At 39.3% G+C, this 12,264-nt stretch overlaps 1 protein-coding gene across 4 annotated transcripts in view; it reads left to right on the forward strand.

Annotated features, from left to right (window-relative positions):
• The window catches only part of LPGAT1 (lysophosphatidylglycerol acyltransferase 1), a 68,759-nt gene extending 60,175 nt beyond the window's left edge, over nt 1–8,584 (forward strand). For all 4 annotated transcript variants that reach the window (XM_068401353.1, XM_068401369.1, XM_068401361.1 and 1 more), the window contains one exon: nt 4,198–8,584. In XM_068401353.1, coding sequence (XP_068257454.1) covers nt 4,198–4,349 — 152 coding nt within the window. In that variant the 3' untranslated portion in view covers nt 4,350–8,584. The remainder of the gene's footprint in view (nt 1–4,197) is intronic.
• The last annotated feature ends 3,680 nt before the right edge of the window (nt 8,585–12,264 follow it).

Genomic DNA, 12,264 nt, shown 5'->3' on the forward strand with positions numbered 1-12,264 from the left:
TTCATGCGAATACAATAGATATAATTACCAATACTTTTTATGTGGCAAAAAAGGTATGATATAGGAAAGGTAAATTACCTGGGTAACATTAGAATAGGGTAGTGTTTGGAAACTGGCACATTCAAAACAGATCTAAGAAAATCCTCTTTTTTCTGCAATAACATGTAGTTCAGCCGAGAAACTTGCTGCCACAGGATTTCATTGAGTTGGAGTAATTTAGCAAGATTCAAAGAGGTAATGAACATTTACATGCATAGTAAAAGTATTCAAAGCATTTTTTAAGTTTGGAGGAGATATAAAACCTTCAGGATTCAAAATGAGCAAGTTCTTGATTAAAAGGAATTAAATAAGACTCTTACGTGAGGCAGGTTATTTTATCTGCTTAGTGCAGCTATTTAGCATGTTCCTCTGGCACTTGTAGTCTTAGAGAAAACTGATCCAACTAGTCTGCTGGTCTAATCCAAAACCATAGTCCTCTTTGGTCTCCTGTTAAACTAAAGAGAAACATGCTCTGATTGGAAGGATCTCTAAGAATTACATGGCATAAAGTCTCTGGAGTCTTGGTCTGCTGCCCTGTGCTGTGAGTACTGGCCTCCTTGCTGCGAGGTGCTGAGGATGACTTCTAGCACAATATACTTTCGGTGTTAACAGATCAGAGGAATCTAAATACACTTAGGGCATTAATAACATTACTGAAGGGATGCTGGCAAACATGTGATTTAAAATAGCAGGTAAATACTTTGAAACTATAGCTGGAGAAGTGTTTCCTCGAGGCTCTTTTTTTCCATCCAGTTGATACTGAAGTATGTCATCGGCCCTCCAGCAGGTGTGTGTGTGTCTGTGTGTTCAGAATACAAACCAGAAGAATTAATCATGATTAAAAAAAAAGAAAATCCAGGGAGGAAAAAATAGTTTTATTTAGACATACAGGAAAGGAAGTTTATCAAACATAGACTGAGTAGGAAAACTGCAGATGAAATAATGCAGCTTGTCTCTGAAGAAAAATCATCTCTTCATTAGTAAGTAGCGCAGTTGTTGAGGGGGGGAAATATTCAGTGTCTTGAATCAACTGAGTTTAATATTCCAGAGTGACTATGTTAAACAAACATGCTATTTCTGTTAGATGATTTATTGCAAAGACTGCTTTCGTTTGGTTTTGAGTGCTTAATTTATCAATGGTAGTGCTTAAAAAGGTTAATAGAATTCTTTAACAACCCAGAGCTGTATTTTGTGTTATGAAATACTGCTGTCACTCATCCATCATTGATGGCAAAAGTCAGAGTCTGCTACATAAATTGCATCCAAATGCATATATCGGACTTCATTAGACAAATAAGTTTGTGAATCTGTTTAAAACTACACGTGTAGTCAATAGGAGGTAAGGAATTCTTGTTATTGAGACATTATTTCACAAATACCATTAAAATAAGTCATACCCAAAAAATCTAACTAGGCCAGAATTTCAGAGAGTATAATGAATATAATCAGATTTATTCACTGAAATGCACTTCCAAAATAGGATAATTGATTACAATTTGCCAGTGTAATCAGTATGCACTAATAAGATGTGTTTTAAATGTAAATGCTATGACACAGGACCTTGTTAGGCATAAATTAGCATAATTTAAAGGTAGTACCATTTATGCCAGTTGAGAACTTGCCTGCATTGCTTTTATTGTCTTACTGCAAAAGTGCTCTTACAGTTTTTGGAAACTCCCTGGAAAAGTCCTGAGGCCTAATGTGAGGGGAATCCCTGAAGCTGCTCAAGAGCTAGCTGGGTATTGATGTGTTACATTGCCTCAAGTTGGTGTGTTTTTAAGACTTAGAGCTGGTTCAGCATTTTGATTTTGGATTTTATTTTTTTTAAAATATGCACCCCTTAGGAACTTGTCTCAGTTCATAAAGCTTACTTCATAAAGCTGGAGTAATATGTAATGCTATGTGAAACTTTAAAAGTTTGTATTGACAGTGTCATTGGTAAGAATACATTCTTTTGTCATATTTTTATTTGGGAAGAGGAAGAAACAAAGCCTGAAACACCTTTTTCCTTTTTTGCTGTGTTCCTAAGTGTTAAGAACTTTAATGGATCTGGGGAAAAGCTGTAATATTAGACCTCTTAAAATTAAACAAAAATAAGTATCTGCCTGAAATTCGAATATGAAACTGTCCCATCCTTTCTTACAGGTGCTGCACATTTCATTTATAAAATTAAAACCATTTACAGTTAATATCTGTAGGTATACGCAACACAGACACTCCTATTCCAGCAGTTAGTGGAAAGTTTGTATTGACAAGTTCATGATTTCTCTGAAGTCTTCAGCAGGATAACCTTGAACACTGCAGTAACACAAACAAGATTACATTTAGCAGGACAGAAGCACTTGGAGACTAATTAAAAAAAACCTATAAACTAGGAGCTTATCAGTTGGAAATGAGTAATTGTATACTGAAGTCATCATGCTCCTCATTCACTCTGATCATAAGCCAGCTGGTGTGATGTAACTAAAAAAGTAAGCGATGGCATCCTACAGGGCAACAGGAGAGGGTTTTCACCAGTGCTACAGAAATACTCTTCATTGTACCAAATCTGAAACCTCCCCTGGAAATCCTGCGTACAGCTCTGTCATCCCCGTTCAAGAAATACAAATGGAACTGGGAAGAGGGACAGATAATAGGTGCTGAGATGATGAAGGGGAAGGAGGAGTCATTTCTGTGAAGGACAACTAAAAGTGCTTGGCTTGTCTCAGCTAGGAAAGTGAAGGGTCGTTTTCCCTGTAAGATGCAAGTTGGCTTGGGAGAGGAGGAGGGGGAAGAGACAGTTGCTACCAGTACCAAGGAAAAAGGAAAGTTACTTAAACCAAAGGTCAGTGTTGGTACAGGAAAACAAATGGGCAATGGAAGAACAAATATAGTGTAGAGTGGACAAATAGAAGCTTAGCAATGAGAATTACTGGGGAATAAATGGTGTGGCAAATCTGCCCATGTGTGAAAATACCTATCAGTGAGAGGAGGATGGGACTTATCCAGGGGTTTTTTTAGGTGGGGTTTTTGTTTTGTTTTGTTTTGTTTTTTATTTTTTTAATTTAAGAGCATTCATGCAGGAAGAAAAGCTTTGTCTTAAATGCTTGATTGCAATTCCTCCAGTGGTTGCAAATGTGAAGCACAGAGATAAGTTGCTGATGGCATCTAATTGCCCAGATTGTGTGGTTTCGAAGATTCAGAACTGACGCTTTACTCTTTCATTAATCTCTTGTTCTTCTGTGAGTAGTTGTGACTCCGTAATGCTGCAGCAAGTGCATCATCTTCTCTGGTATATTTAGAGGTTTTATATCCACTGTTCAGGATTAACAACAACAGAGTGGTTCGTATCATCTAGGCTTTGCGCATCTCAGTAAAATGTAATGCAAATTATTTAATATGCTGATGTAAATGTATGCCAACAATTTGCTTATGGTCATAAAGCTCTGATGTATTCAAACACATGTGATTTAGTGTTGTAAGTCAGAAAAGGTCAAAATAAGGAAAAATGATTTTTTTTAATCACGTCAGCTGCATCTCCTGCCAGCCTTTCTCATCTAAACAGACATTTCAGTAAAGTCTTTCTGGAAAACTGAATAGCAAATTACAATGCTTCCTTAGTCTATATGACTGACTGGCCAGTGAATGTTCAAGCAATGCATGGAAACTATTTAAAAAAAAAAAAAAAAGAGTGCATGTGTATATGTACATATACATTCAAGGGGACCCTGAGAATGTATGTGTAGTGCTTCTTCACAGTATACAAAATCATTACCAAACAGCTGTAAAGTTTAATATGGCGTCCACTCAATCTGATCATATGGACATTAACATAGCTTCAAAAATAACACAGAAAACTAGTTGGCAGTCGGATCTCCCTGCAAAGGTTGAGTATGGCTGCTTTTAAGGAATGCTTTTGAAGTTTATGCTTAAAGTTTTGGTTTATCCAAATGAAATGAAAATTGTTCGTAATAATAAAGAAAAATTTGTTTTAAATTTTCTTGAAGATAACTGATAATGCCGGAGAATCTTTTGAAAGTTCAACAGCATAATACAGAAGTAACCAATTAATTGTTTGTGGGAGCTGTTGCTGGGACAAACAGTGATGGTAAAGAATTGTGCATTAAGGCTATCCTTCCTGCTGCAGAAGCATTAAATGTGTTTTCTTTTCTCTTTCAGGAGCTTTTCCTCCACTGCAGGGTCAAACAAAAGCTATTTCTCGGGAGATGACCCTCAGTAACCTGTGGCTAGTCGGCATACAATCACTTGCGTTTTTGTCAGGCGGTATGTGGTACTGCATCTTTCAGTATTTTTATCATTGCCTATTTTAAAAGCGGAATGGGACCTGAGGACACAGTGGGAATCCAGGCTCTTGCAATGAGTATCATGTTGTATGTGCAAATGTGAATATTCAAGAGTAAAGGAAAATACTGGACGGACTCTTACCTCTCTTTGGGGAAATTTTAAACTCCACTAAAACTGAAGATCAGTAACATAGTGACCTGATGATGTATTATTTTAAGAATTGTCTGTATTTTTAAAAATGTGTACTCTCACCCACACTTAAGCAAATTCAGCATTTGGACAGAAGGTGCAATCGTACAACCACCGTAGAAGAATGTCTGTGACAAGAAAGCTCTGTCACCACAAGTATTTCTTGGCATTGTAGTTAGAGCTCAGAAAATTCAGCAACTTGTCTCTTCAGTAGTCTGTACAGCATTGGTGTGGTAGAGATTCCTCATTTGCACAAACTTGTACTTTATTGCAACTCATTGTGCTGGAGTCAAAGATACTCGACAGAGCTGGTGGCGGTATCTTTGCGGCTACACAGTCAGCAGTTGTTGTATTAGATACATTGATCTAAAACCAAGACCCAAATAAGATCCAGCATCAGGTGCGTTTTGTGAGGAATCAGTCCTCAAAAAAGCATTGCAGCATCATAGTGTGATTAAAAGCTATCCACGTTTGATGAATCAGCCCATCCCTGCTGTGGTCTTACCATGAGCTCTCCGAATTCCGTGTGCTACCAAGATCTCATATTATGAGGAGACTTGGAAAATATAAAGTCACTTGGGTTATTTTCCCTTTGTGTTCAGAAGGCATCTCAATGATCATTATCAGTTTTCAAAATGCACTTTTAAAGGTGAAAATACAGTGAAGGAAAGACATAAAACTTAGGGAACAGGGGAAAGCTTTACCTGTCACGCATTGGATGCCAGCGTGATTCTAGCTGTTTCTGAAGGTCTGCTGGTGCTGCTGGTGATTTTTAGCCACCTTTATATTTTGTATACTGCAGTCCAACCAAGGTGACCTTTGAGTGGTTTATAGAGGCCTTTTTCTCCCCCGCTAGTTGCAACAACGCTAAATATACTTGTGGGAGAGTTTAAATAATTCAATGCCAACCATCTTAATGTTTTGCTAAGGAATAATAGAAGAAAAACTAGTTTCTTAAAGAGAAAAAATAGGTATAATTGTTATCATAAATCTATAGGAAGATAATACTGAAAAAAAAGTATGGTAAATACTCTGAATAACTACATGGAGGGCAGTATTAATTAGCTCACCACTGTGCTGAAATCTTACTGGAAGAAGGATGAGTTGAATTTGAAGGCAAACTGGAACAGAAGACACTTTCAGATGTGTAACATAGGAGTCTTTTGAAAGGATGTCCATGTATGGTCTTACTTCTGGCAGGTTTAGTTGGCATTGTGTTTATGTGATTATACACAGATTTGAGAGCGCTGTTCCTAAAATAAAACTAATCTCTAAATACAAGCAGGATAGCCAGAACTTCAGATGTTGGCATACTGCCTTTTACAGAGTAATTTTACTGAGAACAAAGTAAGCCCTCAGTAGTTTTGGCTCTGAGTTAGCAATATAGATCCCCCTTCTCCCTCCCTCTCCTGCTACATGAATCACAGTGGGTGATGTGCAGAATACAAAACCTAGCCAGTGGTTCCTTTGCTGGGGGAGCTAAGAGCATACCAAAATATGAGGCAATGCCAATTTCCCTGACTTAGTGGAAAAATACCTAGTCAAATATGCCACCCCTGTCCCCCCAAAAGCAGTAGTTTTATCCTAAGGTGGCTCAGTGGGATGGTTGCAAAATGATACACCATAGTAAGTTCCCCTGAACTGTGAGTCCCCTCACTGACTTAAAAGAACCACTGCAGCTGGGAGGCAAAGGATGGTGGTTGCCTGCAGCTTAATGTTTTAGGTAAGCTACTGTTTTGAAATCCCCTCTCCTTACATCCAGTCACACACCTGAATTCTGGTGTAATGTAAAATCCATTTAAAAAGAGGTATGCCCCAACACGGAGGCAGTGCTGGGGGTGGTTTTTTTTCCTGTTGCTCTTGCTAAAGTACAGCTGATGGAATGAATGTATTTAACCTGCCATTGTACAGGAGGGTGTTGGGGCAGCCCAGCACCGTTACTGCGTAAGTGGTCATGTCTGCAGCACGTGGATGTAAAGAGAGTCTCAAAACTGCAAAATGCAGATGAGAAGCTACTCGTTTCTGTCCTCCACCAGGTGGTTTGATCAGAACCACAGAGATGCCCGTAGTACAGCTGGTTTTATTTTGAGCTAGGACAGACTGGAGTGATATAAAAAGGGAAGTTTATCTAAGCAGATTGCACAGCAGTAACTCACATCAGGAGGTTGTTCTTTATAGACCCTGTGAACTCCATGTCAGAGCATACTGTTTTTTTCAAATGCAGTGTATTTTTTTTTCCAGTGGATTGCGGTCAGTAGTGAGTGTTTCCATGCTGCCTAAAGAAATTAGTAATGCGCAATAATGGTTCAGATAATAATTTGATTTATCTGGTCCTGTTCATTTTCAGTTTGTTCCTCTGTAGTTCTATTACGAGACATTTGTTTTCAAGCACTGATTGTTGTTGTGGTAGGGTGAGTAAATAGTATTAGTTCTTAGGCTTCTTTCCTGCCTGCACTGGAAAATGTGAAGAGCGCCTGACGTTGTGTCTCCTTACGGCTGAGTTGCTGTAGATGACAGCGGAATGAAACCGTTGTTAGGAAATTCCGAAGTACCCTCCCAGCATGAACTTGGATGCTGCTTCATGAAAGAGAATAAATGAGATAAAAGAAGTTTTTCTGTTAAGGGAAAAACATTAAATGGATACAATGTATAGGAAATTCTGTGCTAAAAATACCATGCTGGTCAAGATGGTTTGGAGCTTAGCAGGCTAGTTCGTAAAACGTAAATTCCTGTCGGTTGCACTTCGGTTCCACCTTCTGGCAGTTGGGCAGCGTTATGATTGTGGTGGGCTTCCTCTTCTGAAGAGTTCAAAACGCGTTTGATATAAAATTATGTTAATGAACCATACAGTTGGTCCCAAAACTTCTAATTAATATAACTTTTGAATTTAGGAGAAATATAATGGAAGAATGTATGAAGTGATACAGAATGAAAAAATGACAAAAACGCTACCTGAAAGCTGTTGCACACAGAAGAGAGAACATAGCAATTTAAGCATATTGCGAATAAAGCTGGTTCTCTGCCAGGGTTGCACACAAAACATCTGTACGTTTCTATGTTTAATTGTTCATAAACAAGTTGTTACGATTGAAATGATGTAAGTCCTATTGCTTCAGCGTTACTGCTCTTCGAATCCCATTACATGAGGAGTATCTGCCCGTTCACAACGAGCAGTGGTTTCTTCAGTGCCCTTTGGTGAGCGCGCCTTCCTTACAGGTTCCCTTGTATCTTGCCTACGGTTCTATCAAGCTTTTCAACAATGATGTCTCTTGCAGGAGGGATTTTTTTTTTTTTTTAAGTTGCTTTCATCAGATTTTGAAAAGCAAGATTTCAATTCACTGTGCTCACTGGAAAATTGAAAGCTTCCTTCTCCTTTCTCCACCCTCATCATCAAAAAGAAGATGCATCTTATTGCAGTAAAAATACCATGATCACTGTGGTACTGTTTATTGTTCACTTGTTTTGCAGAGGATGTAACTGGGTTTTTTTTGTCTGATGCTGCCATAAAGTGCTGTTAACTTTTTCACCTGTTTGTACAAGATAATACAGATACCGATCACTGTGTGTGACAGGATTCAACTGCTCCCCTTTGCCTTGACGTAAAATTTTGGGACCAAAGGTACTTAAAACTGGGATTTCCAAATCATGAGACAGGGGTTGGGTGCATTCTCTTTGATAGTCAGCTGGAGATTTTGTGGTGATCTGATACAATCACACAAAATAATTGTACATCTGGGGTACTGTATTGTTTGGAAATAATGGAGCCATATGAAATAAAGGGTTATTTTGCAAAATTGCATATTTGATAGTTTTTACACCTTTTTTTAAAAAAGAACAATTAGAAGAGCAAAATTGAAACCATACTCTGGTTTAAAATGTCTGCATACATTATGAACACTTCTGAGCAGCTTTATTTTTTCTGTAAGAACTGTGGACTACGTGGCTGTGATACAAAAGAAGTCTTTAAAAGGATTCTATGCATTTTAAAGTTAAACCTTTTATTTTATCATTAGGTAATGAAGTAATTGTACACTGAACAACTGTCCTATTAAAGTGAGTTAGTTCCTTAAAACTACTCTACAATGGTGTTCATTTTGTATGATAAAAATTAGTTTTCTGATACCAGTTATTTTCACCTCCACTTTTCTCCTTCCCTCCTGTTACCTGCATTTTTCTTTTGTATGATAAAATGGATGCAGAAGCCTGTAGCGACTCTCAATGATTTTGCAGAGGGCTGGTCGTGTTTGGAATTATTTTATTGAATTTATTTCATTGGATTTTTTTATCAAATCTTTCCAGCAGCCGAGATGTCTTTCAGAAATGTAGACAGATACCAGAAGCAGCATTTCTCTACAGAGATTATTAGGTGTCTTTTCCCATTATTTTTTGTGTGTGTGTGTGGCAAAAATAAAGTTGATTTTTTTTCAAGATCACTTCATGTGCTTCTTAATAGATGAGATTATTTTCTTTGGTTGTATTTATTGTGCTTATATATAATAGATACACAATCTCTATTGTATTTACCATAAATGCAACAAATAGCAAAATCACACTTTGGTTCACTATACAGCTGCAGTGTTAATTTGTGATAGGTAACGTTGCTTATTAGAGCTCTCATCAGGGAAGGACACAGAGACAAACGTTTCTATGCCAGAAGCAGTAAGGGGAGGAGTGGAGCAGTAGGGAGGAGGGGGAAAAGCAGCTTCTGCAGCCCTCACTTACTCCAGCACCCACTGGAAACTCTGCCGGCGCTCAGGCTGCAGAGTTCCTCCACAGGTCTCTGCACAGCAATGATTCCCCCTGAAGTTTCTGAGAGATGGGGGCACACCAAGAGCGGAGCCTGGGCCCCCATCGACCCTGGATTGCCACCATCCTAGAACGGTGTGAATCCAACCTTTTTGCGAGCAAGGCTGTAATCATTTTGTAGACACGTGTATTTTTTTTAACAGAGTGGTTGGTTTTTAAACAACTCCAGCTAGGCAAAGCAATGTTGAGTGGAGTTCGTTCTGTGGCCCTGGCATCTCTCGCCAACGATAGCTCTTAGCTCCGTGTCACCTTTCATGTTAACTGCTGGTGCGTGATACTGCAATGTGTGACAAAGAAAACAGGAACTCCTTGGAGCGTAGTGAGACATCTTGCTCAGTTTCCAAAACAGCGTCATGGTTGTAGTTGTGTCTACCTCTTTTGTTTCCCTTCTGGGTTTTGTCTTGTTTTTCTGTGTGGTGTTTTGCTGTGAGGAGTGGGGGGAATTGGGGAGGGGGGAGGGAGAAAGTGGGAGGGAAAACTTGAAATCTGAATATAAGACACTGGTGGGGGATCCAGTGCTTACCAGCCGTGTTGTCATATTGAAAAAGCCATTGTTTTTAATTCCTGCCTCGTATGAAATGTTTGTTTTAAAAAAATCCTTCCTGCTGGAAAGAAAAATGTATTTTTAAAAACAAAAACAAAAAATCCCTCTTTTGGCTATGAGAATGTCAGCTGTATGAGTTGTGACCATATCATGACATGCTGATCAGATATAAATAAATTTTTATCTCTCAGGACTCTCTCTTGTATTTTTACTCATCTCGTAACTGTCACAGGTTTTCAGAAAGGATGCTCTGCATTTTCGAGTATTGCTAATTTCAGCTGAGGCAGCAAACAAAAAAGGTATGTGAATGTCCTGTATGCTCACTCTGGCTTACAAAGAAACATCTGTTGTTGATTTTAAAATAAATGCACCCTGTGAAATGCACTGAAAGGCTTGCTGCAGGTTAGCTCAGGGCACAAGGGCACTGCTGCAGTTAGGCTCCAGTTCCAGGTGTTTCTCTCCCTCTGTCTCTCCCTGCCTTTCTGAGAGCTGCTGTGAGCTTCGAACGTACTATAAAATAGCGTGCTTAGCCCCTGGGGCACACAGAGGGAGTACATCGCTTTCTGTCTGATTGTAAATGGGCGGCTTCTCTTAAAAGAAGTTGCAGAGTAGTGGGCAGAGCTGCAAGAATGGGGCTCACAGCAGACCGGGAGTCTGAAGTGTCAGCAAAAACAGGCACCTGAGATAGTCAGACATGTTAACGTGCTGTGGTTACCTTTGATTTGAGATCAACAGTATCTCCTCCTGAAAAAAAGTCTTTCTCTTGGTGTCTTTATATAGATGGATTCCATTAGGACTTAAATTTCCCATATGTCCTTAGGCTCTCTGTGGAATAAGGAAAAGGTCTCTGTGGTCGGTTGTCCTTTCTAATGTCAGTTTGGTTTTGTACTGAGCCCATTGGTTTCATTAAGACTTCTCCATGAGGTTGGAGAAGTGATACATCAGGAACTTCAGAGCAGGTAGTGCTCGCATCTAGTGCAGCTGAATAAAGGTGCTTATATTTTTACTTTAAAAAAGTTGTAGAATTCATTGTAAACGATACTACTGCACAAGTACTAAAGGCCGACAAGAATGGAGAGGTTGATCCGTGCGTAATAAAGATGGCAAGGAGCTCACTGGAGGGTGATGTACAGAGATTTTGGAAAACTCTCGAGAAACTGGATGTTGTGACAGGGATAAGTAAGATCAAACTCCAGGTCCATGCAATGAGTAAATAATAAGCTAACCTCAGTAAGACCCGTCAGCGTGGCTTTGAGAAAAAGCAACAATGGCTTTGCTAAACAAAACTACAATACTAAAGTTGATGAGATGGCAAATGTGGCTGATTATTGTGTGACAGAATAGAGCTGAAGCTTTGTCATCTCACTTGAGAGTCTGAAGGAGAAAAACATCAATCTATATTAAATTGCTTTTGAAGAGAAAATTTTCCATTTGCAGTTAACTAGTATAATTCTCTGCAGATGTGTTCAATGATACACAATATTTTCATAAATGATATGAAATAAAATGCAATTTTTTTATTCTCTCAATTCGTTATTTATGAGGACAAGTCAGTGAGGAGACTAAATCACTTAGTAAAGAGTGTTTGACAGTAAGCATCGTAACAGACAAAAGGAAGGTCATCTAGCCACAAGGATTAGATGAAGAGTCAGGAAGAGAAATTGTCCCAGAAGACAGTGACAGTGAAAAGAATTGAGGGACTCTGGCAACCGATGGCTGCATACAAGTTTCCATTGTAAATAAATACATATATAAAAACAAAAGGGCAGATTTGACCTTACACCAAGTAGGAACAAAGAGCAGTAGGATTTCTGTCTGCAACATTAGTGAGACCATATATTGAATGTTGACTCAAAAGGGCTAGACAAAATGGAAGAAACCAATTTCTAAACCAGTCTTTGCCTCCCCACCGTGTCCTTGCTTCTAGGTCAGGCATGGCTGGCTGGCTGACTCTGAGGTGAAATAAGTGCTGCCTGGTCCCTTGGTAAGGTTTTCTTCACCTCTGAGGGGTGGCTGGCTGCTCACTGCTCCTTCCAGCTGTCTTGTCTTCAGTGAAACTGCACGCTCCTAGCTCTGAGCTACGGCTCTCTTAACTCACCTGCTTGTTACACCCTGGACCTTTTTTTTTCCTTGCACCATAATCTTGGTTGTTTGTTAGGGAAGAATCATTCCCCTTCATCCACTGGCTCTCCCCTCAGAAGCTGCAGACTCCCTCACACAAGAGGTTAGAAGCTGAAGCTTCAGATTCAGATGCAATGATGTTGAACACTGCTGCTGGTTAACTTCTGTCACATCCTCACCTACCTCCAGCAAGTCCAGTCAGCAAGCCGGTCTCCTTTTTCTTGCACACATCTGCTTTCCTGAGGAGGAGGTGATGGGTACAGCAGCACTGCAAACCCAGC

Source organism: Nyctibius grandis, chromosome 1, assembly GCF_013368605.1.
Source record: "Nyctibius grandis isolate bNycGra1 chromosome 1, bNycGra1.pri, whole genome shotgun sequence".
Classification (NCBI taxonomy): domain Eukaryota; kingdom Metazoa; phylum Chordata; class Aves; order Nyctibiiformes; family Nyctibiidae; genus Nyctibius; species Nyctibius grandis.